The sequence below is a fragment of the Crinia signifera genome, chromosome 1 (genome assembly GCF_055691185.1).
Source record: "Crinia signifera chromosome 1, ASM5569118v1, whole genome shotgun sequence".
NCBI lineage: Eukaryota > Metazoa > Chordata > Amphibia > Anura > Myobatrachidae > Crinia > Crinia signifera.
Genome location: NC_139217.1, coordinates 173133325 through 173160677, shown reverse-complemented (window position 1 = coordinate 173160677; position 27353 = coordinate 173133325). Strand labels below are relative to the sequence as shown.

At 43.0% G+C, this 27353-nt stretch overlaps 1 protein-coding gene across 3 annotated transcripts; it reads right to left on the bottom strand.

Moving 5' to 3' along the window:
* Positions 1 to 1869: 1869 nt before the first annotated feature.
* LOC146064120 (protein regulator of cytokinesis 1-like) lies at positions 1870 to 27204 on the bottom strand. 3 transcript variants are annotated; one of them, XM_083177260.1, is made up of 14 exons: positions 26977 to 27203; positions 24132 to 24264; positions 23254 to 23376; positions 20416 to 20649; positions 19800 to 19970; positions 18531 to 18680; positions 16150 to 16297; positions 9863 to 9999; positions 8270 to 8365; positions 8037 to 8183; positions 7823 to 7918; positions 7433 to 7531; positions 4179 to 4283; positions 1870 to 2797 (listed from the first exon to the last, which is right to left on the bottom strand). In XM_083177260.1, exons 1-14 carry the CDS (start codon positions 26997 to 26999, stop codon positions 2732 to 2734), a joined length of 1728 nt encoding a protein of 575 aa, XP_083033386.1. In that variant the 5' UTR covers positions 27000 to 27203; the 3' UTR covers positions 1870 to 2731. The 3 variants fall into 3 exon arrangements, with proteins under 3 accessions (XP_083033386.1, XP_083033404.1, XP_083033396.1); XM_083177278.1 differs by lacking the exon at positions 4179 to 4283 and having other exon boundaries at positions 26977 to 27204; XM_083177270.1 differs by lacking the exon at positions 7433 to 7531 and having other exon boundaries at positions 26977 to 27204.
* Positions 27205 to 27353: the final 149 nt, after the last annotated feature.

The following is a 27353-nucleotide window of genomic DNA, read 5'->3' as shown; positions in this document are numbered from 1 at the left end:
GGAGTCAGAGTTCCTAGTCCGTCATCCTTTTAAGATATGTACAGGCAACATCCAAAGATTTATGAATATCCGAGGAAACAGACCGAGCTGGAACCACAGTCGGCTCGTTAAGGTGAAACGCCAAAACCACCTTAGGCAAAAACTACAGTCGAGTCCTAAGCTCCGCTATGTTCTCAAAAAACTTCAAATAGAGGGACTTACACGGCAAAGCCCCCAATTCGGAGATCCGTCTAGCTGAGGTCAAGGTCACAAGCATGCCAACTTTTCACGTAAGGAACGTATCCTCAACAAAGTCCAACAGCTTAAACCAGGAGGACTAAAAACAAGGTCAATTACACACGTAGCCGTAGGCACTGGCGCCGATTCTGTGGGTGCTCAAGGGCATTAGCACCCACGGAAATTCTTGGGCATCCTGTGTTTTAATTGTATTGAGACTAGTATATCTGAGACATATTTTTGTACTTAACCAGCTGCACTACCAAGCTTTTTTTTCCTCCATGTAGATCAGAGGATTTCCAACCAGTTTTAGAATTCCTAGATTTTTTAGAGAAGTGAAATAACACAAAGGCAAGTATTCAATGCCGGCCGCTCGCACCGGCATTGAATACTTGCCTTTGTGTTATTTCACTTCTCTAAAAAATCTAGGAATTCTAAAACTGGTTGCGAGCAGCCGGCGAGGAGGTTAAACTGCGAGGATCACAGAAAACCAGTGATCCTCGCAGTTTAACCCCCGCGCCGGCAGCTCGCACTATGCAACGTTCCGGGGGAATCCTCGCTGTCACAGAACGGCGAGGATTCCCCTAAACTGCGAGAGCCGAGGCTAGTGCAGCAAACTCGCTGTAATTAGCCTCGATTCTCGCACTTTTTGGAGGCACATTCGCAAATTCCCCCTCGCTCAAAAAACAGAGCGAGGGGGAATTTGCGAATGAGGGGGGTCAGTTGAATACTGACAGTGTGAGCGGTGACTGCGAGCAAAAAGTCCTGCTCGCAGTCACCGCTCGCCCACGGCATTGAATATATGCCTAAGACTGCACATAAACTACTACACATTGCACTGTGACAACTTAAGTGTGTTCGGATACTGATGGTCAGAAGATGTGACAACATACATCTAGCATCCTAATAAGACACACAAGCAGCTTCTGCCGATTAAAATTATGTTGCATGTCTATATTCTGAGTGCGATCACCACTGTTTCTTCATATAAAATGCTGATTGGGTTTTCCTGTAAAAACCCCAAATTTAAAATTTCGTATGCAGATAAAGTCAATCACACACAGAATAAATCAGATGGTCAGGCTTTAACCCAAAGCCAGCTCCATACCTCACATGCAGAGAGACCAGATTGAACAACATCTATATGCACGCTTTTGAGAGGGTCTGAGGGTGGAATACTGGGCATACAAGATACAGGGCCTTATTTTGGTTCATTCTTTCTGACAAAATCCTTCTTAGATGGACAAAACCATGTGCACTGCAGGGGGGGCAGATGTAACATGTGCAGAGAGAATTAGATTTGGGTGAGTAATTTTGTTTCTGTGCAGGGAAAATACTGACTGCTTTATTTTTACACTGCCATATAGATCTCACTTTGAAGTAAAACCCCGCCCAAATCTAATTCTCTCTGCACAAGTAACACCTGCCCCAACTGCAGTGCACATGGTTTTGCCCATCTAAGAAGGATTTTGTCAGAAAGAATGAACCAAAATAAGGCCCCAAGTTATTTGGCAATTCGATCTAATCTGGCTGGTTAGAATAAAAATCTGGTAATACAGTAGATGGGAGAAAATTACAATAGACCATTTACTCCCAAATTTATACATATAGAAATATATATTATATACGGGACAAGAAGGCACGGCACTCAAAGACTTGTAAACATGAATAATTTTATTACAACATTTTGGGATTAGACATATACTGTCTTCAGGCGCACACACAAACACACACCTATCAGGGTCACCTAAAAAACAAACAAACAAAAAAACAACACATTCTCAAGTGTGGTTTAGTGAAACCTGTGTGTTTTCATATAACAGGAAAGATGGCACTTATCTGGGATTTTGTTTCCCTGCATGTGACTCATGGGGGGGGGGGGGAAAATCCCTGAAAAGCCACAGCTCATTTTGTTTTTTTGCGAGGACAATAGTATAGTCTGTGGCGATACCATTAGCCACGGTTAATCAAATAGGCTCTTCATTTTCCCTCAAGCTGGATAATAGAATTTAAACTGCATGATAAGAAATTAAAGTTGAACCCATTTGTTACATATTTTGCTTTATTTCAATATTTTAGACTATTATTTCATGCGCCATTTCAATGACCGTATTTGAAAACTATGCAGATTAAACGACCCCCGATACATACTTTATATATTTGAAATTGAATAAAGAGCACATTTAAAAAATACATGAAGCTTTAAAAAGTTGGACATATTTACAAAACTGTTTGTATAAACATTTGCCAAAGCAAAGAAAATCTTAACGTTAAGTGCATACATACACACGCATGGATGGAGAAAGTTGCATAGGCTGAACCAGTATCCATAAACTTGTAGTCTATCAGTTAATGAGGAACCAGTCACCACTCAGGTAACAGAAGCACTGGACCCTGGTTAACTGTGTAAGACAGATGCACTTTAATAAAACGCAGAAACAAAAATACAGGACCTACATTGCAGGATAGAATAGGGCAATTCTGCATTACACAGAAAGTTACAAGTTCCAGAAAGTTATAAGTTCTCATTTACAGTTGAGTTAAAAATAGCATCACTGCTGGATTTCTTGGAAATCTCCTCCTGAAATGAAAATGATCACAATAGAGTTAGAGGGTTATTGTAAAGTCAGTTCTCTTTGTATTTAGTGTTTGTGAAATAAAGGCTAACACTGTAACACACTCCTCTAGGAAGCTATGGCACAATAATTACAGGAAGTGGTCACAGCCTCTCTATGTAGCCAACATCAGCTCCGATTCTAGCTTGTTTGCAAGTTATAACAAAGTAGTCCACCAGCCACAAAACCCAAGATACAAGTTGATCCAATATAAAAAAGGAACGAATAGTCACACTGCAGCATGAATTAAGATATTTCACAAGCCTTTAAAAAACAATAACTTTAGGTCATCAAAACAGAGACCCTTTAACTTCTCATTTATTAAGCCCTAAAAACAATAATAAATAATTCCTGCTTCTTAGGACAAATACAGAGTATTTGCACTCAAAATGTAGTCTTCCTAACAAAATCATGTTTGCTGAAATTACTTCTCCTTTAGAATTTGGAGTTAATATCCGGTCACTTGGCAGACATATTGAAAATGACGGGCAGTAGTGACATTTGTAACTACAGTCACAACATATGCATGAAAGGCAAAAAAAAAAAAAAACAGCATAGAGACTGTTCCAGATGGAAAATGTGTCTCTAGAACCCAAATTCTGATCGGTTACGATGAAACCCTCTCCCACCCTCAACTATTCAACACCATTTCCATTCCTCACTATCCCGTGTTTGAGCAATGTTGAAATCGTTTTATATTTCCAAGCACAATGGTTTCCACCTCCCACCCTGAGATGTGCTTACTTCCGATCCCAAACATCCAGGTACATTTGTTATATTTACATCTCTGAAGGGAGGTACCCAGAAGTTATGCAGGCATTTCCTGACCTCCCAGTAAAGCAAGCTACTGGATGGCAAGCGGAAATCATTGGGATCACTCAGAAAGCTTACATTTCCCACATTTATGTATTGTATTAAGTGACTATAATGCAGGAGCAGTAGGATTTAAGCTACTTGCATCTTTGAACCACGAGGCCACTTAAACTGCCTATTACTAAAACACAGCTGTAATATGAAGTCTGCACACTTTATTTCAGCCTTGATTAGTAGAATTAGAACATGGGAAGGTTCCTCAATCACCGGGTAAAGCAGAAGACCTACAGCACAGATTAACTGACCAGATTCCTGCATTTGGAGGCAAACCAAAGTGACATAACTGCACTCCTGGCTTCCTTTGTATGTTGGTCCCATCAAGCTGTACATAAAAACATGCTGAACCTGCCCTCTTGTGGTAGCTGCACTACTTTTCTATGGATAAAAGCCTGGACAGATCATCGACAGAAAAGTAGTACAGGCTACCACAAGAGGGCAGTGGCCGGAAAGTTTTGTACAAAAGCATGCAGTTACCTTAAAATCAGAATAGCTGACAGGCTGGCCGGATACCGCAATGGTTTGTTTGTTACTGTCATGCAATGGAGTTCTCACAGGGGTATCTCTAGTTTTCAAAGGGGTCTGCAAAGCAAACTACATAGTTACACTTTGCTCAAACATGTTCTTCACATTACTTGGAGCAAAGCATAAAATAAAAAATAAAGGATCATAAAATGTAACCCCAACAAATATGATAAGACAGATATGGGCAAAAGTATACTCATTAGCGTTCATTACCCGCCATCTTTGAAATCCCTTGCAGTCCTGTTCCCTGCCTGGGGTGTCGCTGTCTGCTGTGGTGTTTCTAGCACAGGTCTGGTTTGCATATCAGTGCTGATAAACAGACTACACTCTGCTACAAGCACTACAGCAGACAGCGACACCCCAGGCAGGAAACAGGAACTGCATGGGTTTTCAAAGATGGCGGGTGCTAGAATGAACACTACTCATTTCTAGTGATATAGCCTCACGATTCTGTAGTTCTAACATAGCTGTGACTGGTTTCAGATGTTAGTTCGCCAGGTTGACCACGGTTGCTCGACATGGTGAACATTGACATAAGGTCAACACATCAAAAAGGTAGACAGGACTTTCACGATTTCTTCCATTCAGATAGCTTGTTCAAACAATTGGGAACAAAGTGGGTAAAGTGAGCTAATGTCGTGATAGAATATAGAATCATGAGCAAGCATAGGGTCCATGTTGACTGATGTCGTCACACAAAACTCATAGCAACAATTTCCATGTTGACCTTTTTCCTGTGTCGACCTCATCACTATCAACCTAATGATCGACACCCAACTGTGAGTGAGCATAGAATGCAGCATGTAGGCATTACTACTTCAAGATTATTACTAGTTATACAGTTCAAAGAAAAAACACTGCTGGAACATCAATATTATCAACAGCAGACTTGACCACAGCACATTTCTACCCAGACACATGATCTTTACATACTGTATATGCAAGTGCTATACTTCTGAAGCCTTGTATGAGTACAGTGAAGTGACAATACCGTAAAGGTCCATACAGACTGGGCAATTATGCATAGCCTGTGTGGACAGCGATGATCGCTATCATCGCTGGGGGGGAGCTTAGCATAGCACAGCGTTATGCAAGCTGTCCTCAAAACCGCAAATTTTGCTGTTAATACCAGCAGATAAACAGCTTTCCCAATGATGATGCGAGAGCATGCATCACCGCGTCATACACACGGGGCGGCTTTGACCTGAAAGCCGCTCAAACTTGCTGTTTTGAGTGTTTTCAGCTGAAAGTCACCCAGTATGTCTGGGCCTTAATAGGTATTGAACCTACATACTACAACTTTTATAAAGTAAAGAATGCAATAAAAAGGGGTTGTAAAGTAGTATTTTGTTCACAACTACTTACAGCCTCTTTCACTGGACCTGACTGTGTGATATCTGTTGTCCACCATTAAAATTGGCTCAACTTGTATGTTAGGTTCTTAGACCAGTATGTAGGTCACTTGTACCTGTGTGCAAGCATTGACATTTGCATTATAGCCTGGATGTTGGTGCTGGCATTGCATCTAGCCTTGTGCTACTCATGCTAAGTATAAAAGGAAAAAGGCAAAGCACCGAGGATATATGCAAGGGAATAACGCCATGCATTATGTCACACAGTGTTGTACTTAATCTTAATGCCACTGATAAAAATACCAATACTTTGGCTGCTGCTGTGATGCAACACAGATGCTAAATTAAGAAAATAAGTACAAAAGTCTGGTACAGAACTTTGAATTCACACCATGGGGGAAATTTACTAAGCTGGACGAATTTGACCAGGGCCAAGGAAGTTGGGGGACCCCAGAATTCCGAAAACCAGCACCAGGCTCAAGGGCCGGTCCTGGCTCCCAAAATACAGAGGACAAAATGACTAGGGGTCCCCCAGATTTTGACAACCAGAACCGGGCCCAAAAAGCCAGCAGGGTAATACCACAGCCAGAGGTAACTTTATACAAGTTCCTCTGGCCAAAGCATTATCCCCCCTGACTGGCCAGCCTGGGCTTGGAAAAAAACTTTTCTACCTGACAGAAGCCAACTTAGTGCTCAACTACTTTGTACAAGTAAATGTTCCTACTGGGAGCTCCCTGCATTCCCTCTATCGCAGTCTTTCCCAACCACGGTACTCAATGCACATCAACAGTGCAGGTTTTAGTTATATCCAGGCTTCAGCACAGATGGTTAGATCAAAATAACCCCAGTGCTAATTAAGGGGCAGATGTATCATAGCAGCGCTTATCGCGCCGCTATGATACTTCCTGCTTCGCCTCAATAGCGAGGCGAAGCAGGAAGGGACATCGACAAGATGTATTAACATCTTGTCTGCCGAAGCGGGGGAGCGTTAACTCCCCCCTTCGGCGATGTCCCTTTCTGGAGATAGCGCATCAGTTAATACTGATGCGCTATCTCCTGTCCCCCGGCCGGCCGCACTGGGCATGCGCGAGATCTTGCAAAAACCGCGAGATCTCCAGCGCAGCCCAAGCCAGACGCAGGGCTAGCGTTGTCCCCATAGTGGGGGATAGGACAACGCTAGCCCTGAGCTGGCGAAGCGGCCGGGGTGAATTAACACCTTGAAGGCTGTTAATACATCACCCCGGCCGTTAATCCCTGGGGGGGATTGCAGGGACAGCCCTGCTGAGCGTAACTCGGCGGGCTGTCACTAGCGCACGTTAGGTGCGCTAGTAATACATTAGGGACAGACGTAATCCCCCCCCAGTTAACCAGCGTTAAGTGCATTTTTGCACTTAACGCTGGTTAATACATCTGCCCCTAAGTCACCTGTGCTCAAGCCTGGATGTCACTAAAACCTGCACTGTTGGTGTGCCTTGAGGACCATGGTTGGGAATGCCTGCATTCAGACCGCCGGCATCCCACCACCAGTCATTTGTTGTATTCCACATATAACTCTGTAAATCTTGGCATTTTTGGATGCGAATTTACAGTCAGTCTTATAATTAATATTAAAACTGCACACAAAATACATGTTTTGCATGGTTGGAGCAGTCTGACATATTAATTATATTACTGTTTAGCAATGAGCAAAACATTTGCAGGTCCAGTTAGTAAATGAACAAATATTTGCTTCTAAATTCAGTCAAGCATTGAAAAGCAAAAATTCACCATCAATGTACTCGAGTAAAAAAATACTACATAATGTACATTGGTGTTATAACAAGATTATAATGTATAGTAAAATGCATTGGACACCTTAATTGTGGCAAGTTGTACTTTTCCAGTTGCGGTCTGGTTTCCCCCGGAATTAATGACAGTTGTTCGAGACATGGTTGCATTTGTTGTTCCATTAAGCTGCAAATAAAGTTATTGCATAAACAGAACCAATTAATGAAATCAAGCAAATGTCATTTTTCATGTAAATTTCCGCTCAAAAGCATAAAAGTGGGTTTGACGAAGTAAGACATCGTATACGATGACGTGTTGTATTGATAAGAAATGGGCATTTCAATTTTCAGATAAGAGAAACAGGTAATGTATTTCCAAAACACCTAAGAGTGTTTACAACTATATTGCCTAGAAGATTCCATTAAAAGCAGAAAAACTGTTCCAGCAAAAACAAGTACACTGCATGGTAATACTTGCCTTTCGGTTTTTGTTACTTGGCGTACCCTGTGAACATGAACCTGCTGGCCGCTTGATGGGGGTTTTAAAAGGTGCAGGGTCTTCTTTTTTGTTTGTCTAGAAGACACACAACATAATTACAGGAATTCCACCTGCAAACACTATAAAAGGTTTGAGCACAAGTTTTAAAAGGAGAGAAAATATCTTTAAATTGAGCAGTCACTGTAGTACTTACCCGATCATGTTTTTCACGTTCCTTTTGCTGCTTGAAGGTCTCCCACTGATTTGATACATATTCCATAAACTTGATGCCTTTAAATAAAAACTCATAGCCTTGTTCCATCTCCCATGCATCTATGCGGGACTTCAACTCTTCCTCTAGCTGAGGAATTCAAAACATTACAATGAGTTTTACCATGTACAGGAGATCCAGTGAGAAGATTTAGTACAGCAAGTATTTTTGATTACCTTTGATAGCAATTTCTGTAGTTTTACACGTTCTTTTTCTTCCTTGAGCAAACTTCCACCTCTGTTTGAAAATCTGTTGGGGTCTAAGGCCTTTTTCTGGAAGGAAATACAATTTGTAACATACACCCTTCAGAGTGAGTAAACCATTACATGAGCCTTTATTTACAATTCTTCATCACTGCATTTATATTAAGAAAAAAAATTCAAACATGGAAAAGTTGGGTGAAGTCTATGCTGCAGGAATTGGGCAATTATTAAAAATCAACAAAAGTATACCACAGGTATATCAGGCGCAACCAATTAAACTAAATCGCTAAATGAGTTTAAACAATGTTAACTGACAGCATAAATATGCTAGTGTGCTGCTCCCAAGAAGAGAGAAACAAACTAGATAGATACAGTACGATATAAATGAGAGCGCACTGTAAATGTCTATATCAATTTATTAAAGATAAATCACAATTTAAGATTAAATAAAATAAGACAATACTTGTTAATAAATATCATACCTGTCTAAATAAAAAACAAATTGGCATCATGTATGTATATATATATATATATATATATATATATATATATATATATATATATATATATATATATATACACACATATACACACATATACATATACACACATATACACACCCCCAATGTTCTTACCCACTTGAGTCATGTATATTGGTTATACCCTGGGGAGTCTCTGGCAGATTGTCGCCACAATGGAATAACAATTGGATAAGAATTAAACTTCTTAAAAATGACTGCCAAATTGCTCAAGCTCCTCCCCAATATACCATAGAATTCCACTATTTTTCATAACACTACTAGAAGCACAGAATAAGAGGGTAACATGACCATGAGTAAACATAAAAAGGAGAACATAAGCATGGCCATTACACTGACATGTGGAACAAGTAAAGAAATAAAATTGTAATTAATATAATGGTGGATATACTTTTATGTTCCAGCAGAAAGTTTGCATGGTCTCCTCTTACTGGACAGGAACGTTGAGAGGAGGTATATTCAATGCCGTTTAGGAAAGCTATGTCGGAAAGCAGTGCCTATTGCTCGCCGTCATAGCCTGCCCTCCGTATTCAACCCACCCCCTTCACTCCCCGTTTCCAAAAAGCAAGGTGGAAATGGCGAGTTCGGCCGTCAAAAAGGCAAGGCTTGCGACTATATGCAGCGGGCTTGCAGCATTTGTGGCGAACCTCGCCGTTCCAGGACATTTCCCCGGAACATTGAATACAGCGAGCAGCCGGCGAGGGGGTTTGATGGCGCCAATGGCTTGTTTTTGGCAAAAACAAGCCATGCTCGCCATACAAAGAACCAGGTGACTGATATTGGCGCAAAAACGTTTTCCAATACTATATAGCCAATTCTAATTAGCGGATTGCAAATTTCACACTGAAGCAGAAAGGTCTGGATTTGTGTACATGGTATACACTGTTGAAAGCATTTTACCTATTTTTTGTATTGTAAGCAGATGGAGAGTAATATACATGCTGTATTACAGAAACTATATTATAATTAAGCTATTTGTTAGATCAGCAGCTAAACAGAAGTAGACATGACATTTAAGATGCATCACCTCTAGAACTATAAACTGTGACCAGCTGGTTTCCCATTTTGCCACTGCATCGAGAATGGACTTGCACCTGTCATACAACAGCTTCAACCGTAGAACCTCTTCATCGTGTTGTCTTAAAAGATCTTCTGTAAAGTCATCTGCAATACAGAATGAACAATGTGTGTTAGACAGATCTCAACAGAAAAGCTTACAGGATGACAAAAACCTTTCAGTTGAAAGCTATACACACACACACACATTATCACACAACTATATGGGCAATACACAAAATATATTATGCTTCAGCGTGTGAGTACACTTGGCATGCATTTCACAATATACTGAATCACGTATGGATGACACGATTTAACCTCTCAAACAGAGGGCGGACTATGGAATTACACTAGAGGACAAACTACTCAGCTTACAGCCGACAAGGGGATTTATTTAATAAGGAGGGAGTTCTATTTAAAACTGGATGTTGATATGGGCAACTAATAATTCTCTTATATCATCTAGATTTCGAAGGTGCTAAATAAGAGCTTGATTGGTTGCTATGGGCAACATCCCACCTTCAATAGAGCTCCCATCATAGTAAATAAACCCCAAGCAGGTCTGCTACAGAGAAGTACAACTAATACAACTGGTCCTGCAGTCTCCAAAATGACTGAACACCTGCTGAATACTCAATATCACAGTTCTGTCTGCATTGAGCATGGTGTGGTTGGAGGCTGCCAACTTGGTATACAGAAAGCTTGCCACTTCTCCCTTGGGGCCAGCAATATTTAGATCACCTTTCACAAACCGGTTTCACTTTGCTCCCCTTCTCCATCCCATAGGACAGCAGTATAAAGACTAATTTACTGTAGTTCTGACTCTTTTTCAGGGTAATCTCAGCAAAAGTCCATCCCACTTCTACAGGGATATTTCCAATAACCTCATTTGCTCCAACAGTAAACCCTATGTAATGGCTGCTGGGTGCTTTCATGCACAGATCATTCCAATTCCCCATCCTAGCAATACATAGGTAGTTATGGCCCAATTGTGTGCTTACTGGGATGCTCACACTGCCGGATCAATCATCTTCCAGTCTTTCTCAAGGTCTCACTTCATGATTTCCAATTGGCACTAGCTTTTCTAGCTCCCCGATTTGGTTACGCTCCTTTTCTATGCAAAATACTTCCAGGGTGCCAGGCATGCAGTAGTTCCAATAGGTGGAATTATTTAACATGCAAAGCCGTGTTATTACCTGTTTATGTAAAACATCCATTTGCACGTTGTGCGAACGTACGCGCAGTTCAAATGTTGGGCCAGTGTACCACCATTTGCAAGGCAGGATCTGGCTGACTCGCAAGGATGCGAATTCGCATTCGAGTGAATCAACCAAAATAACCCCCTTAATTAGGAACGGTTTTGATTTAACCTGCTGCGCTCAAGCATGGATATCAATAAAACCTGGACTGTTTGTTTGAATTTTATGCCCCTTTCAGACCGCACTTTTAAAACGGTAAATTGCCGTTTTTTTACCGTTTTAAAACGGTAATGTGTGCGGTCTGAAAGGTCCAGTCCCACTTAACCGGTTAGAAAATGCCGTTTTTTCTAACCGGTTAAAATGCAGGGTCCTACCCGTTTCTGAACCGGTATTTTAGCGCAAAAATCGGCTCAGAAACGGTATTTAGGACCCAGCCAATGAGCTGGGTCCTAAATTCAGCACAGTGAATACTTAATGAGCGCTCATTAAGTATTCACAGCACTGGAGCCCCCCCCCCGCGCGTGTCGACACCCCCCCGCGCGTGTCGACGGCCCCCCCGCGTGTCGACCCCCCCGCGCGTGACGGCGCCCCCCCCCCTGTCGACTTACCCCGTGCCGGTATCTCCGTTGTGGTTCCCGGCACTGCAGCTCAGTATGCTCGGAAAGCACTTATGAAAAAAGTGTCTTTCAGAAAATGGCTGCCCCCCATACGGAAGACAGTTTTTTTAAACAGGGTTTCCTATGGGGCAGCCATTTTCTGGAAGACACTTTTTTCATAAGTGCTTTCCGAGCATACTGAGCTGCAGTCCACAACGGAGGTACCGGCACGGGGTAAGTCGACACGGGGGGGGGGGGGGGGGCGCCGACACGCGGGGTGGGGGGCGTCGACATGCGCGGGGGGGGGGGGGCGTCGACATGCGCGGGGGGCGTCGACATGCTCTCGGTCGACACGCGAGGGGGGGGGGGAGCTGCACGGAGGGGAGGGCTGAAGGCTGCACTGGCTTTGACCCTGTATTTGGAAAGTTTCCAAAAACGGGTCTGCCAGTGTCAAAAAATCGGCACTTAAACGGTAATATACCGTTTAAGTGCTGCGGTGTGAAAGGGGTTTTATCTGGCAGACCCGTTTTTGGAAACGTTTCCAAATACAGGGTCAAAGCCAGTTATGCGGTCTGAAAGCAGCATTAGAGGCAAGTTTGAAAAAAACACTACCATAGACTGTGTTCTACATCATCGGCCAGACTCAGAGTGGTTCCCAAACTTTCTTGACCAGGGCACCCCACAATATCAGCATTTGTTCAAGGCACCCCTAGTCACAAAGTTTCTTATGGAATTGTGCTTAACTATCCCCCTCAGGTTTGGTTATGTGGTGGGGAACACAGCTGTGCTTTTAATTGTCTATACATTTTATGATTGGCAGCCACCAGCACTGGTTTTGACTATAACTTTGAGCATAAATACAGGCTGAATATCCCTTATCCGAAATGCTTGGGACCACGAGAATTTTGGATAAGGGATTTTTTCGGAATTTGGAATATTTTTTTCCCCCATACTTACCTGGTCCCCTGGTGGTGCCCCAATGGTCCCCTGACATCCAAGGTGTCCTTCAGGATCCTCTTCAACAGCATCTCCGGTCCCAGGGGTGCATTGTGCGAGGGTGCGCTGGTGACGTCACCCACGCATTCGCACAATGCACACCTGGGACGATAGATGCCGCTGAAGAGAATCACAGAGGCTGCCGTGGACATCGGGGGACAAGATAAGTATGAAAAAAAAAATATTTAGGTTTTTGGAATAGACTGATAAAGGGAGACCCGACCTGTAATAGGTTTTGGTTGTTGACTCCCAACCCGTGGCACCCTTGCAAACATCCTGAGGGGTGTCCAGGCACACATTTTGGGAACCAGTGGTCCAGAGGGATATGAAGTGATTTATCATAATAATCTAGACCTCCTTCCAATAGATTGTGTTTGGTCCTGCAGTCAAAGTTCCCATACCAGCGTAGGTGGTACTGTGTCCTGACCATTATTTCAATAATTCAGAATTATTTTTGTGTAACTTACCCATTCGCCTTTATTCATAGTTCATGTTTTCCTGGTCACCTGGCGGAGCACTCTGTGTATCACGAACGGTCACATTTTAAAAATCTGCAGGTGACGTGGAAAACGTGAACTTTGTGGGGTCTTGAGGACCAACGTTGACAACCTGTGCTCTAGATTATACTCTAGTACCATCAGTGGTTTAAAATGTATAATGTTTAGTGTAGAAGTTATCACATCTCTGTATACAATGACAAATAGAACTTCTATTTGAATTACAATGAGGGCATACAGAGTCTGTACACATAAGTAAGACAGCAGATTAACAAACCTTGAAGATAAGCATGTCATGGTGGTGTTTATAACAATTAACATTGCTCATTAAGGTCAAAATAACAGGATCAGGTGTTTCCTTTGTTGAATCAGGAATCGACAGAGCCTAAAGGTGCCCCCACACTAGAAAGATCTGCGATCGTAAGATGTGCGCATAAATTAGCCTTGAAATCTTTTTTCGTCCTGGACAAAAGATTTCAGGCAAGCGCACATCTTTACCAAAGATTTTTCTTAAGATCCCGTGTGCGTTCCTATGGATCTTTTGTTAAATCTTCTGATCTTTTGTGCAGCACGTAAGATCAGAAGATTCAGCTAAAGATCCACGGGAGCGCGCATTGGACAAAAATTGGCCGATTTTCGACAAACATTGGACGATATATCGGCCCAAAAATCGTTCTAGTGTGTGGGCACCTTTACGATATGTATCTGTACATAACACATCTGCGGGGAGACGGACTATAGATTCTGCCTATCATTTGATGACGGCCCCCCTCAGATGATTAAAGATATGAAGGACTTGTCTAATGGGGCCTACACACAGCTGAGCAATCTCAGCAATGCAGATCGCTCAGCACACAGTGATGTGTCAGTGCTGTGTGCTGAGCGCTCAGGGCCAGTGTTCTCCAGCGAGAAACCTGACCAGCAATCTCACTGCATGCAGGATATTAGTCGCTGGGCGATAGCGATGCGCAGGGCCTGCACATCACTATGGCCACTACCCTCAGAGAGATAAAGGGGAATTTCATAAGCCATCCAGTCAGATCACTTTGAAAATGCCTTGAAATTGCCCCATTTGTAGGCCCTATAAGAACTTTCAAATATAAGTTAAGAATTGATTCTTGTTTGGTCATTCTTTTGAGCTACATACTGTTTTGTTATCATGTATATGCATAGCATTAACAGAATACTGAGTGCCAAGAGTAGATTTACTGGTTCACAAAGAAAAAAAAAAGTGACAAAGCATTGCATCTACCCAGCATTCCTCTGCTTGTTCACCCACTATGGTTCAGGATATTGACAAATATTAGGAGATAAACAAGCCTGAAATATCACTGATCCCATATGTTACTGCAGGTTAAGGCGGCTACTTATCAGGGGTTATACTTGGCTTAGCTCAGGTGCACAAAGCAGAATAACTAACAGCAGCAGGTATTGGTAGAAGGGACGCCAGCATTGGGGCCAATAGGATAGCCCCGGATTAACCAATTAGCAGCAAATAACCACTGCTAATAACCAGGGCTGTGGAGTCGGAGGAAATTTCGAGTACCTGGAGTCGGCAAACAATGCACCGACTCTGAAAATTATAAATAATGACTTCTCTACTGTAAGAATAAAGACCAATGCATGCAGTGCCTCACGTAACCGCAAAACGAACACGTTAAGTGACCGTGAAAAAGCATGCTTTTCATGTGCTTCACTATATGGCTCGCAACGCACAATTCGGAGCACCAATACTTATAAATGTATTCTCCCTTGTAGTTTACAACTTATTTCCAACGTTCAATAAGGTTTTCAATACCTCGTTGGTAGAAATCACCTGGTGTAGACTCGAAAAATTCATTCAACCAAGCTCTCCCACCATACGCACAACATCTTTTTACGCGGATGAAGATCTTGTTTCATGTGCGGGGTCGTTTGTTTACCTTGGCTAAGCCATTCCTTACGCTGGTTCATATTGATGTACAGGCACCATTTTTCGTCGCCAGTAACGATTTGGTAAAGAAATTCCTTGTGTCCATGAATTGAACGGTGACGAGCAAGCAAACCAGCGGAGATTGTGGCTCGTTGATTTTGTTGTAATCACAAAGTATGCAGAACTTATGCTCCACACTTCTGAACCTTTCCTATTGTTTTTGTTCCCAAAACAACCAAATAATGTGGTTTTTATCTTTGAACTGGTAAAGTTCCTGTTCCTGATGTTTATGCCTACTGCTACTATCCAGCCATTTAATTAATTAATAAAAAAATTAATAAAAAACTTTGTTTTCATTGTCTTTGTCCTTTGCTTAAACTGTTCAATACAGTAGACTGTTGGCTTCCCAGCCTCTAGTTTCTGTAGTAATAATATGTATGTTGCATTTCTTTCCTTCAAAGTATGTATCAAATACATTTGCATATTAATACAGTTGGAGTCAAGGAGTCGGCGTCAGAAGTACGAGGAGTCGGAACATTTATCTACAGATGGAGTACGGGCCACCCTTGCAGGGGATGGCGCTGGCGACGCCAGCCGCCATCCCCCGCCAGCGCCATATCGATGGCGAGAAGGGGACGCGCGCGCACGAGAGGCGCGCGCGTCCCCTTCCGACGGCGCTTCCATCCGTTACCCCGGGTCCCCGCCAACCCGGGGTCCCCGCCTCCTGCCCGCACCCCCCCACCCTAACCCTGTCCGTCTCCCTGAGGCGGAGACGGACAGGGTTTCCGTCGCGCTGGCGACGGAGACTGAGACGCGCGTGCGCCACACGCACGTCTCAGTATGTTCGCTGGCGAGGCTGCTGGCGGGTCGCCAGCGGGGACGTTCTGGCGATCCGCCAGCAAGGATGGCCCGTACTCCATCTGTACTGATTTCACAGCCCTGCTAACAACATATAGTGTATAGTGAAATGATCATAGTTTTACTAGAAGTTCTAAATTAAATTCTAATTTACATTACTAGAATATCCGTAAGTGGCAAAATGTACTGTATCTTACCACTGTAGTATGGGGCAAATGCTTTCCTTTGATCAGGGGTATAAAAACATTTGTCCCAGTAGGTCTTTAGTTCCATTCTGATTTTCTGGATGACTTCCTTTAGATTTGCCAACTTCAGCTCTTCCAGTCGTGTGAGCTCGTTTTCCCACTAGAATTAGAGCACAGTAACAGGTTAATAAAGTCTTAATGAAGACCTCTAACTTAAATGCCAAACGAGTTATTCTTTATCGCAAGTTGGGTTAAAAATTTCACATTATGAAAGGGTATACATACATGTTGTGCTATCATTTGTTAATATGTACAGCGTAGGTATATTTAATAAGTCCATTCTAAAATGTATTCGAGAGGAGAGAGGGGTAAGATGACCCACCTCCTCTATCTATTTTCACTTTGGTTATGCGACCTTAAATTCAAGAAGCACCCATCATTGCTATCTGGCTGTGATGGAGAGAAAACACAGGCTAACGTGGGAAGTACGTTTTTTTTTTTCCAAAAGAAACCATTTTTTGCTGGTCAAAGAACATTTTCTACAGGTCAGATATAATGACTTCTATCCAGCAATTATATCCAGGTCTAAAAATATATATCAAATTTTTTTGATTTGCCAACAGTATAGCAACATGTGAATCATTAGCTAAAGATTAGCATGAATAGTAAGCTAGGAAGTGGTTTTTTGTTTGGCTGTGGGATAAATTGTGCCAATTTGAAATTGAGGGTGACAAAAAAAAAAAAAAAAAAAAGAGAGCAAGATTTCTCAGAACAATCAGGGGGAGCACTGGCAAAGAGAAACACATTTTTTTTTTTTTTTAAGGAAAATGATGTGACAATGAGCTCCTGTTATTTTTCAAACACAGCCGGTAAGAGGACAGGTACTTGTGGAGTATCACAGCTCCCACGATGGGCATCGTATGCAAAAACATCGCATCGCATGCGATTTTGCACTGAAAAGCATCCAAATGCATTGGAATTAGTATTAAACATGTTCAATGGCCCCCAACTGGCATTTTTGAGGCTGTACCACCCCCACTATCAACGCGAACCCGAAGCATGGCGAGCGCAGCGGTACGCGTCCTACGACCTTTTCATACCCCCACTATCCACGTCGGCGTGGAGTTGAGAATAGAAAGTGTGGCGAGCGCAGCGAGCCACCGAGCCCGAAGCATGGCGAGCGCAGCGACCCCCGCGAGGGGACGCGGATACCTTCACAGGTATCCGCGTCCCCTCGCTGCGCTCGCCACACTTTCTATTCTCAACTCCACGCCGACGAGGATAGTGGGGTATGAAAAGGTCGTAGGATGCGTACCGCCGCCCCTCGCGGGCTCGCTGCGCTTGCCACGCTTCGGGTTCGCGTTGATAGTGGGGGCGGTACAGCCTGGAAAATGCCAGTTGGGAGCCATTAAACATGTTTAATACTAATTCCAATGCATTTGGATGCTTTTCAGTGCAAAATCGTATGCGATAGCATGCGATCAAATCGCATGCGATGTGATCGCATACAATTTTGTAAAAAAAAACGGCCAAAATCGGTAAAAATCGTATCGCATCGCATGCCACTATATATGGCATGCTATGGGAGCCGTGATACTCCACAAGTACCAGAGGACATTTAAGAGGCCAATAGCCAAGTAATAATTTATAAATGTCCCCTAAAAGGAGTTGCTGAAGAAGCTACCTCAAAGTTAAAAGGCTGGAGGAACAGCAAGGAGGCAGAAACACTTATTTTGCTACAAAACGTTGAATAGTCATTGAAGTGCAAAACAGAGGATTTAGGATTTCATGGTCATAGGATGTATTTTATTTACTTAGTTTTATATTGTTTAACATTACCTTTAAGAAAAGAAATAAGAATATAGCAGGTATCCAATTAGCTGCAATGCTTTTGCCAATTTACTTAGATCAACTTACAGTACTCCCAATGTAAGGCAATCTGAATACTTTTTTGTTTGAGAATTTATATTTTTACAGCCCTTTGTCATAAATTAATCATCATTTAGACTTAGGAGACATCCTGAAATAAAAATAGGTTTTCATTTTACTTTGGTCTATTTCTGGGGTAGCCAACTCCAGTCCTCAAGAGCTACCAACAGTGCATGTTTTCCAGATCTCCTCACAGAAAGTGAAGTAATTAGCTCCACCTGTGGATCTTTTAAAATGCATTAGTGAGTAATAAGTGCACCTATGCTGCAGCTAGGTTGTCTGGAAAATGTGAACTGTTGGTAGCTCTCGAGGACCGTGGTTGGCTACCACTGGCCTATTTCCTTATCTACGGGACAACATTAAGAAAAAATTGGCTTATCTTATCCCACTCCCTAATATATACACGAAAGCAGGCATTCACAAACCTAGATATGGTTTCCTAAATTTCAACTAAACCAACTTACTACTTTGATCTCCTCAGAAATTGGATTCCCAACAGTCTTTTGACATTCTTCTCTCTCTTCAGGTGTAACTTGCAGTAGATCCCACAAACCGGTAACCTTTACTTTAATCGCGTCTAATGTGGTTAAAAGCCCTTCTTTTTTTAGTTCAAGCTGTAATACGAAGTTAGCATTACTTGAAATTTAGCATAGTAACAGTACAATTAGCAATGCAGTGTATGCTACGGATATGTACCTGGTGAGTAAAAGCTCTCTGAAGTACGTGTGGCTTACTCTATGTCAGTGGTTCCCAACCTGGGGTACTTTAAAATAATATTGGTAGAAAAGAATGACGGAAGTAGTCTCCCATTGCCATCGAGATGAACCACTTTGCTTCACTTCTGGTTCTTTCACTAGGAGCTACCCGCGCCACCCTCTGGCATCAGCATTAATCTGACCGGCGCCAAAATGGGTGGAGGAAGCAGTGGCATTAATCCTACAGGCATTCGCGGAAACTACAGAGACCGTACACAGCCAGCGGCCAGACACAGAGGGACCCAATTCCTGGCCGCTCACTACTCCGTTATATACAGACATGCATGAGAACACGCATACCGCACATTTTTACACCACTCGGAAATACTGTGGATATTTCAAATTGAGATGAGGGGGTACTCCTAACTGAAAAGCCTAATCAAGGGGTACGGTAGAGAAAAAGGTTAGGAACCTTTACTCTATGTAATGCCATCTATATATATTAAAGACCTCTCTAATTCAGCATGAACAGACTGAAATTAGAAAAGCAAGTGTAAAAGTTGCAATCTTTCATATAATAAAATGTATTTCTACCAAAGTAATTAAAATACATTTTAGATGTTCTGTAACTCCTAAAAATATTCAAGCAGATGATATTTTTAATTGGACTTCTCTGCAGGCTAGAGAGTATTCCAACTTCTGTGCACAAATCCCGTGTTACAAGCCTGAGCTGCACAAAAGGATTTCATTGTCCAAGAATGCCAAAAAAAAAAAAAAACAACTCAACAGCTGAGCAATGCAGCCATGTACAAAAAAAGTGACAGGACAGAAGGGGAGACACTGCAGGATCCCTATTGGGTACCATAGTGCACACTGTGGGACCCACCAAGAGTTCACTGCCTGTAGCGCATAAGTCACACGCTACAGCGTGTATTTTGATCACTGGGGAGTATATTTTTTATGGCTGGCACTGTAACCCATTTAATGTGCCGCTGAAGATAAAACCGACCACTTCTACCATACATGCAAGTAACAAACCTGTGCTTTTAAAATTGTGAGAGCTTTAATATTCTCAGTTGTGAGGAAGAAAGCTTCTTCATCCTCACAGATGGCCTCTTGTTCCAGCGAATTCTCGGGCTGCCGTCCTATGTCATCTAAACACTGTCGGATGTCAGTTCTAAGTGTGGAAAAGACCAGAAGACGTTTTCTCTATAGGCAAAAGATTACAAAGTTTCAGGTAATTCAGACTTCTGACAAATGTTACACAACCACAATCAGAAAATGGTCTAGAACATGGGTCTTCAAACTGTGGTCCTCCAGATGTTGTGGAACTACATGTCCCAGCATGCCCTGACAGTTTTGGCATGCTCATAAGAAAAAATGTGGCAATGCATGTTGGAACATGTAGTTTCACAACATCTGGAGGGCCACAATTTGAAGACCCATGGTCTAGAATATAATTACCTGTATCCACATACCTAAAGACGGCAAAACATTTCAGGTGACTAATTTAATTACACGAGGATATGCACTTCTATAGGTGCTGAAACAATATAGCTTCCTCATGAATAATATATTACTTTAGGTTAAATTGTTCTAAAAAACCACCACAAAAAAAACTTTCTATTGGATTTTAGTTTTATATTTAAATTACCTTTTCTTCTGCCTGGGCCTTGATGTGCTCCTTCAGCTCCTCCAGCTGTCTATGACTGGGTACAGTGCCAGATGGTATATAATATGGTGTAACACAGAGATCAGAACAAAGCTCCTGGTCTTCTAGCTGTAGAAGCCTCAATTCTTCAAGACGCTTGTTCTTCTCTTTCATCAAAAGCTCCAGTCTCACTCTCAAGTCTCTCTCAATCTGAAGGATGGTCATACCCTCTTCTGCCTTCATGGTCACACACAAAATAAAGTGGTTTTAGCAAAATTGCACAGGTAACTGGATTTCTGTCTTACCTGTAAAATATTTTTTTCTTAATCCATGGTGGTTACTGGAACAGTGGGTGTGGGTGGAGCTCAGGCAACAGAGCACCAAGGAGAATAGAAATCTTTGTGTGCAGCCCAGGCTTTTTCTCCCCATACCCTGCCCCCAATACTTTTCCCTGCGGCCGAAAGGAGACAGGACGGGCTTTTGGAGGCGCTGAATGCAAAAAGGCCGTTTTGGAGGTAGCCACCAAGGTGACGATCTTGTCCACCTCAGCCCCAAACAGCACCTCCCCTGAGAAAGGAACGGCCTCCAAGACCCTCTTGGAATCCGAATCTGCATTCCGAGTGCGGAGCCAAATCGCTCGACGCGCCACCACAGAGGAAGCAGAGATCCAGGAGGAAAGGGCCACCAAATCCACGGATGCCTTACGAATAGAGTCAACTTACTGGATGAGATCGGAGCGTCGAGTGCCGCAGTTAATGTGCTCCAGTAACTCCTGTGATTTCTAATAAGGGCTTAGCAGCCCTTCCTCAGTGACCCTCACCCGGAGGCACCAAGAAAAAACTGAGGGACTGAGGGCGGGGTATGGGGAGGAGGAGCCTGGGCTGCACACAAAGGGTGAGATTTAATAGGATGAGAGATTGAGAAAGTGAGATTTGGTAAGAAATCTCCAGGTTTTTTTAAAGCGGCAATCATTTACACTGCAAAATCAAACTGGTTTTGCAGTGTAAATGATTGCCACTTTAAAAAAACTGGAGATTTCTTACCAAATCTCTCATCCTATTAAATTTGACCCAAAGATTTCTATTCTCCTTGGTGCCCTGTCGCCTGAGCTCCACCCACACCCACTGTTCCAGTGACCACCAGTGGTATGTCAGAAAAAGCAAACTATTCCATGTACACAGGGCCTAATTCAGTTGCCCATTGTGGCATCTTTATGCTTACACCGCTACAGAGCACTTTCCTGGGTTATATACAGATGGAATAATCCTCATCTAGGCCTTTAATAGGATTAAGTGAGTAATAGGATTACTCTGCGAATCCCCTACTGTATTGTTCAACGTATTGTATTGCAGCTGAGAACAATAGGCCTTGGATAGCCATGGCTCACCATGGCTATTCAGAGACAGCTAGAGGTGCATCTGTAGGTGCATCCAACTGTGCACAGACTGAGTATACCACCGTTCACAGCTGTAGATTCAGAAAGAACACTACAGGTATCTTTAGACACACCATCTATATAAGCACAGGCCCTATGTCAGGTGCAGTTTTTCCATCTGGATATGGTGTCCTGTCTAAGCAGTTCAGAGTCTATGTATGCAACGGCTTTCAGCAACACTACCATAAGACGCAAATACATGCATCTTTTTAGCCACCCCCCGATATCTCTCATTCACTATCCAGAAATGCCTTTTATATTTCTGCTATAGTGCATCCAAATATGATCTGTGACTCAATATCAGGATGCATGCCCGGGGCTACTCAGACGCATGGGGAGAAGGATAAAAAACAAAAATCAGCAAAACCTATGCCTATTAACAAGTGTATGTATGTGTGTAACTGACATACATACGCTGCGGTGCTGTATAAAAGTATGCTGTAGGTGGTGCCCACACAACTATATAAATACAGAACAAAGTCCCCTAGGGGAAACACCACTCACCAGACTTGTATGAAATTTTCAAATGGAGTAACGGACCAACAATTTAGTCGTCTGGTAAATGCAGTCTACCAACGTTTCAGTCCGTAATGGACCTTTCTCAAGGCAGCAAAAGTAAACAACATATCCAAATAGTGTAGGAAAATCAGTGATTTTCCTACACTATTTGGATAGGCTGCATTTACCAGATGACTAAATTGTTGACCAGTCACTCCATTTGAAAATGTCTTACAAGTCTGGTGAGTGCTATATCCCCTAGGGGACTTTGTTGTGTGTGTTTGTGTGTGTGTATATGTGTATCACACACACGGGAGACGGACAGGGTTAGGAGGGGTGTGGGCAGTGGAGGGCTTAGACGCGAACGTCTCGTGCACCCCCCTTCATCTGATGGCGGGTCCTGGTGGTGGCGATAGAATCGCCAGGACCCGCAAGTATGACAGGTGCTCCATCTGTACATGCACACAAAGTACTAAGCTGTGTAATATAGAACACAACAGTATTTATAAACATTAACTATAAAGGACTAGGTGGTTTTCCAAAACATTGGCTACCTGGCTTGGAAGCTGCCCAGCACATTTTGTATGTAGAACACCCCCACCTCCTAATGACATACAAAGGACGAAATGTAATAGGATGGATGAGAGAATCAGAAAGTGAGAGATTTGGTAAGAAATCTGCAGTTTTTTTTAAAGAGGCAATCATTTACACTGCAAAATCACACTGGTTTTGCAGTTTATATGATTGGTACTTAATGAAAAAAAAAAAAAAAAAAAAAAAATGGAGATTTCTTACCAAATCTCTCACTTTCTGATTCTTTCATCCTATTATATTTCACCCCTAAATTTGAAAATCATTAGCTTCACAACATGGTGGTTAGTAGGTTTACACAAATATGATTTACTCACCTTGTAGTCATCGACCGATAAGTCATGACACAGTGCTTTTATTTCCTTTCTGCAGAGCTGGATACTTTTTTCAATTCTATCTTTCATTTCCATCTCTTCATTGATCATGCGGTTAAACAATCCCTACAGAAACAAAAGAAGTGACATGGAGCTGAACAATAAAGCACAAAAAAAAGGCAACTCTGAGTTCTTGTACTTTGAGAAGGTTGAAGAAAGGCCAACAGTTGTCTATGGTGGAGCTTGGGCTGATCTCAATAGGGAAGCTCAGTATGCCGGTGGACTAGCCCTACAATGTGTTGTGCCTATGCACATAGAGCTTATTGCGAGATATAATGACTTGAAGGGAATAGAGACGCCTGAAAATATTGTATACTTGGAAAAATGGTAAAGCACAGTAGTTACCATTGCTGCCTCAAAGCACTGATAGTTATAGTATAAATCCCTACAAAGATATATATGTGTGGATTTAATATAGTCTCCAAGAGGTTTCCACAGGTGCACCAGTTTCCTTCCACATATACTATAACTTTGCACCAGTGATGTACATGTGGCTGGGTCCAATGAGCATTGAAGGTGCATGTGTGGTTGTTTGATAGCTGGTGAAGGGAAGTGCAAGTGATACTGGGGTAGCTTATGTGGTGGTTCATATATTTTGGTTGGGGATGATGGTCTGGCTCCTGACGCGCTCATATATAAGTATTATGAGCCAGTTATGGACTCAATTTGATCAGTCCATTATCTAAAAGAGAGACTTACTTTAATGTATATATAGACCATGTTTAACCAATACACACACAGCCCTAAAAATATATACTTTTTCTATGTATGCACAGCAAATACAATAATACCAGATAACATACAAAACTTCAGCTAGTCACCTCAATATGCTTTTTAACCTCTTCAATTCTCTGCAAACGCATCTCTTCTTTAATACCTAGCCCATCCCAGATGTCCATAAGTCGTGCAAGGGCATTGTTTGTGCTGGCGATGACCGACGATGCCAAAACCTCGCTAAAACATGGAGAAAGAATGAAAACATTATATTCAGCAAAACAATGCATGAAGAAAATATGTAAGAGCCAGTACTTAAAGTCAGCAAATGCTTCTAAATGCAATAGTTGCTTTAGAAAAGTTGGTGGATAGAAGCGAGATTCTCAAAATAAAGGGCATGATTCAGCACCGCCCCGCTGAACGCATGTCCCCCCCTTTACTCTCAGCATGCAAGGGGAGGTGTACAAAAACACATGTGCATGTGGCCAAAGGGGAGAGTAATTATTCGATGGTCGCCAACCATCAGATGATTTTTATCCACTTCAGAGCAGGACATGCAGGAAGGGTTTTAATATAAATTGAAGGCCACTTTCACTAAAAGTATCCATGAAACGCATTAGACGCCTTTTAAAGAAGCACTTCCCCCAACAGCCGCCGCCGCAGGCTCCCCGCCGGACCTAGCAGCTTTGTCATCTACCCAAGCCCCTGCTTTCCAGACAGATGTAAAGGGTGATAGATCAGCAGACAACTCTTAACAAGCTTAAAATGCACATACAGTGCTGCGATTTATTGCAGCAGTGTTTGAGCCATCCAATCCCCCGAGGACCTTCCAGGGTGGCAGGACCACATGGGATACATCTGACAGCAGGTCCGACCTCCAGTTCAGATCCAATGCTCATGGGACCTCACATCGGAACCGGAGGAGGATATCAAACACATATGATTTGGAGCAAATTTTTAGGCCCGATCCGTTGGCATTGGGTGAAATGTGCCCAAATCATAGTATTGTATATGCCCCCATACACTAGTCTGACTAAATTCCCCTTGACCTCCACCCAGCAGCTCCCTGGGAGGGTCCACTTACTTTTTTACAATAATGTTTACATGCGATGTCGCTGCAGCAAACTGGCTGAGAGAGCACTCCCAGCCAATCAGCGGCTTCCCATCTGGGTGGCCGCTGATTGGCTGAGAGAAGTCTTTGAAAGTGTTTTTTTTTTTTTTTTAATCTGCTGGACCTGCACATAGGCTTCACCGCTGGCACACACCTGCGGAATCGGATCAAATACATTGCGGGCGCTAAAAAGCACCCACAATGTGCCGTTGATGGATCTGATCCTCTAGGGTCTGACCCGATTCACACATGACCGCGTACAGGTAAGATGGGATGTCAAACACATGTGATTTGGTCTGGGTGAAATCACAGTAGTGTATGGGGCCTTATGGGCACCTTAAGGAATACGTCAAGCTCCACTAATAGGGTAAGGCAGGAACAGTTACCACCGCATCAGGGACTTCCTTTTCAAACTTTCAGAAACAGCATAATGATTATTGCCAACATTAATGTCTGATCTCTAGGCTTGCTCTGTGGTATACAGGGGCAGCGCGGATGGTGTAATGGTTAGCATTAGTGCCTCACATCACTGAGGTCATAGGTTCAATTCTGAGCAGTTTCTATATTCTTCCCGTGCTTGTGTGGGTTTCCTTCGGGTACTCAAATGAACCCTAGAATGACTGTGTGGTAGGTAACAGATTGTAAGCTCCACTGGGGCATGGACTGATGTGAAATATTCTCTCTGTAAAGCGCTGCGGAAAATAGCTGTTAATAAACAATAAATAATTCCCATACAGGTGATTACTCATTCACAAACAATTTATCAGTAAGAATGACATTATTACCGTACATTATAAGCACTCTTATGCTATTATCACATTTTACTGCGCTGCTAAAAACATTTAAGGCCAGAAAATAAATTTCTAACTACAGTACGACAACAACCACTGACAGGATTAGTTTTCTGTACGCTGCTGCCCAAAATACAAATTGAAGACTGCCAGCGGTTTCCGTCTAGCAGACAGGCAAAATACAATTTAACACTCCAAGCACACTAAAGTACATGCACACTTAACACACACACATATAGATACAGATGTGCACTCCTCTATCCTTGCTGTGATAGGACAGCACCTCATAAAGGGGGCTCATGTGATTTAATACTTCCGCAATGCCAGAAGCCTCATACACACTATCAGGCATGTCCAAACTATGGCCCTCCAGCAAATAGCAAAACTGTGGCAAGGCATGATGGGACTTGTAGTTTCACAACAGCTGGAGGGCCATAGTTTGGACATGCATGCACTAGATGATTAAAGTACAAAATATCGCTAAGAGACGTCCTTCTGATCGATATCATTTAATATCCTGTCTAGTGTGTATGCTCAACATCATTAACGACTCTGGGAACCGCCGGGTGAGCTGTCTAGGTATCGCATCCGACACCTTGGCCTAGTGGATGGGGACCTTAAGGACATATCTGTATGTAGAAGTAATTGTTAGCATTACTGCCTCACAGCAGTGAGGTTATGGGTTCCATTCCCACCCTGGTCCTAACTGTGCAGAGTTCCTATATTCTCCACGTTTAACATACTTGCCTACCTGACCCTCTCCTTCATGGATAAAATGCTCTGTTCCTGGACTTCCCTGGTAATGTATGATCACCTATGATGAGATATGATGAGATACCACAGGTAATGGCAATCCTTCATTACCAGGGAAGTCCAGGAACAGAGCATTTCTCCCTGAAGGAGAGGGTCAGGTAGGCAACCATATACAGTACACATACGTTCGCTGCAGTGACTGCACACGAATAACTCCCCCCGCACGGCGGCGGCGGCGGCACCACCATGATATAACGGCTGCGCGGCGTCACCCCTCAGACCCTGCGGCCGCCTCACCTCCTTCGCGTGTGTCGCGACATGATCTCGCTGCTTATAGTTCCGTGACTGCCCCGACGCACGTCAGGCCAGGGGTCGCTCTCCCGTGAGATGGGGTCAGGGGCACCTAACTAGGAGCAATTCCGTTCGCTGCACTGTTTTCAAACTTCGCTCCAACGTCGCTGTGAATGCTCTGATTGGACGAAAGGAGGAAGGGGCGGTACAACCGGGCTAACGCTCTGTCCCGGCCCACTGGACGTTGTGCTGACGGCTAGCGGTGGGCGGGGGTCACAGTAGTCACGTGATGTGCTCTCTCTCTCTACTCAGTTTCTATTTCTACTAGTCCGACTCCGACTTCGCTCTTCTCTTCTTGGGATGAGAAATTGAGAATTATGAGA

Coding starts and splice junctions, on each gene's coding strand:
- LOC146064120 (XM_083177260.1), bottom strand. CDS start 26,999: ATGTCGCGACACACGCGAAGGAG. Junction 23,377..24,131: donor AGGTTAAAAAGCATATTGAG/GTGACTAGCTGA, acceptor TTGTTTCTGTAG/GGATTGTTTAACCGCATGAT. Junction 4,284..7,432: donor TACAACTTGCCACAATTAAG/GTGTCCAATGCA, acceptor TTTGCTTTGCAG/ACCCCTTTGAAAACTAGAGA.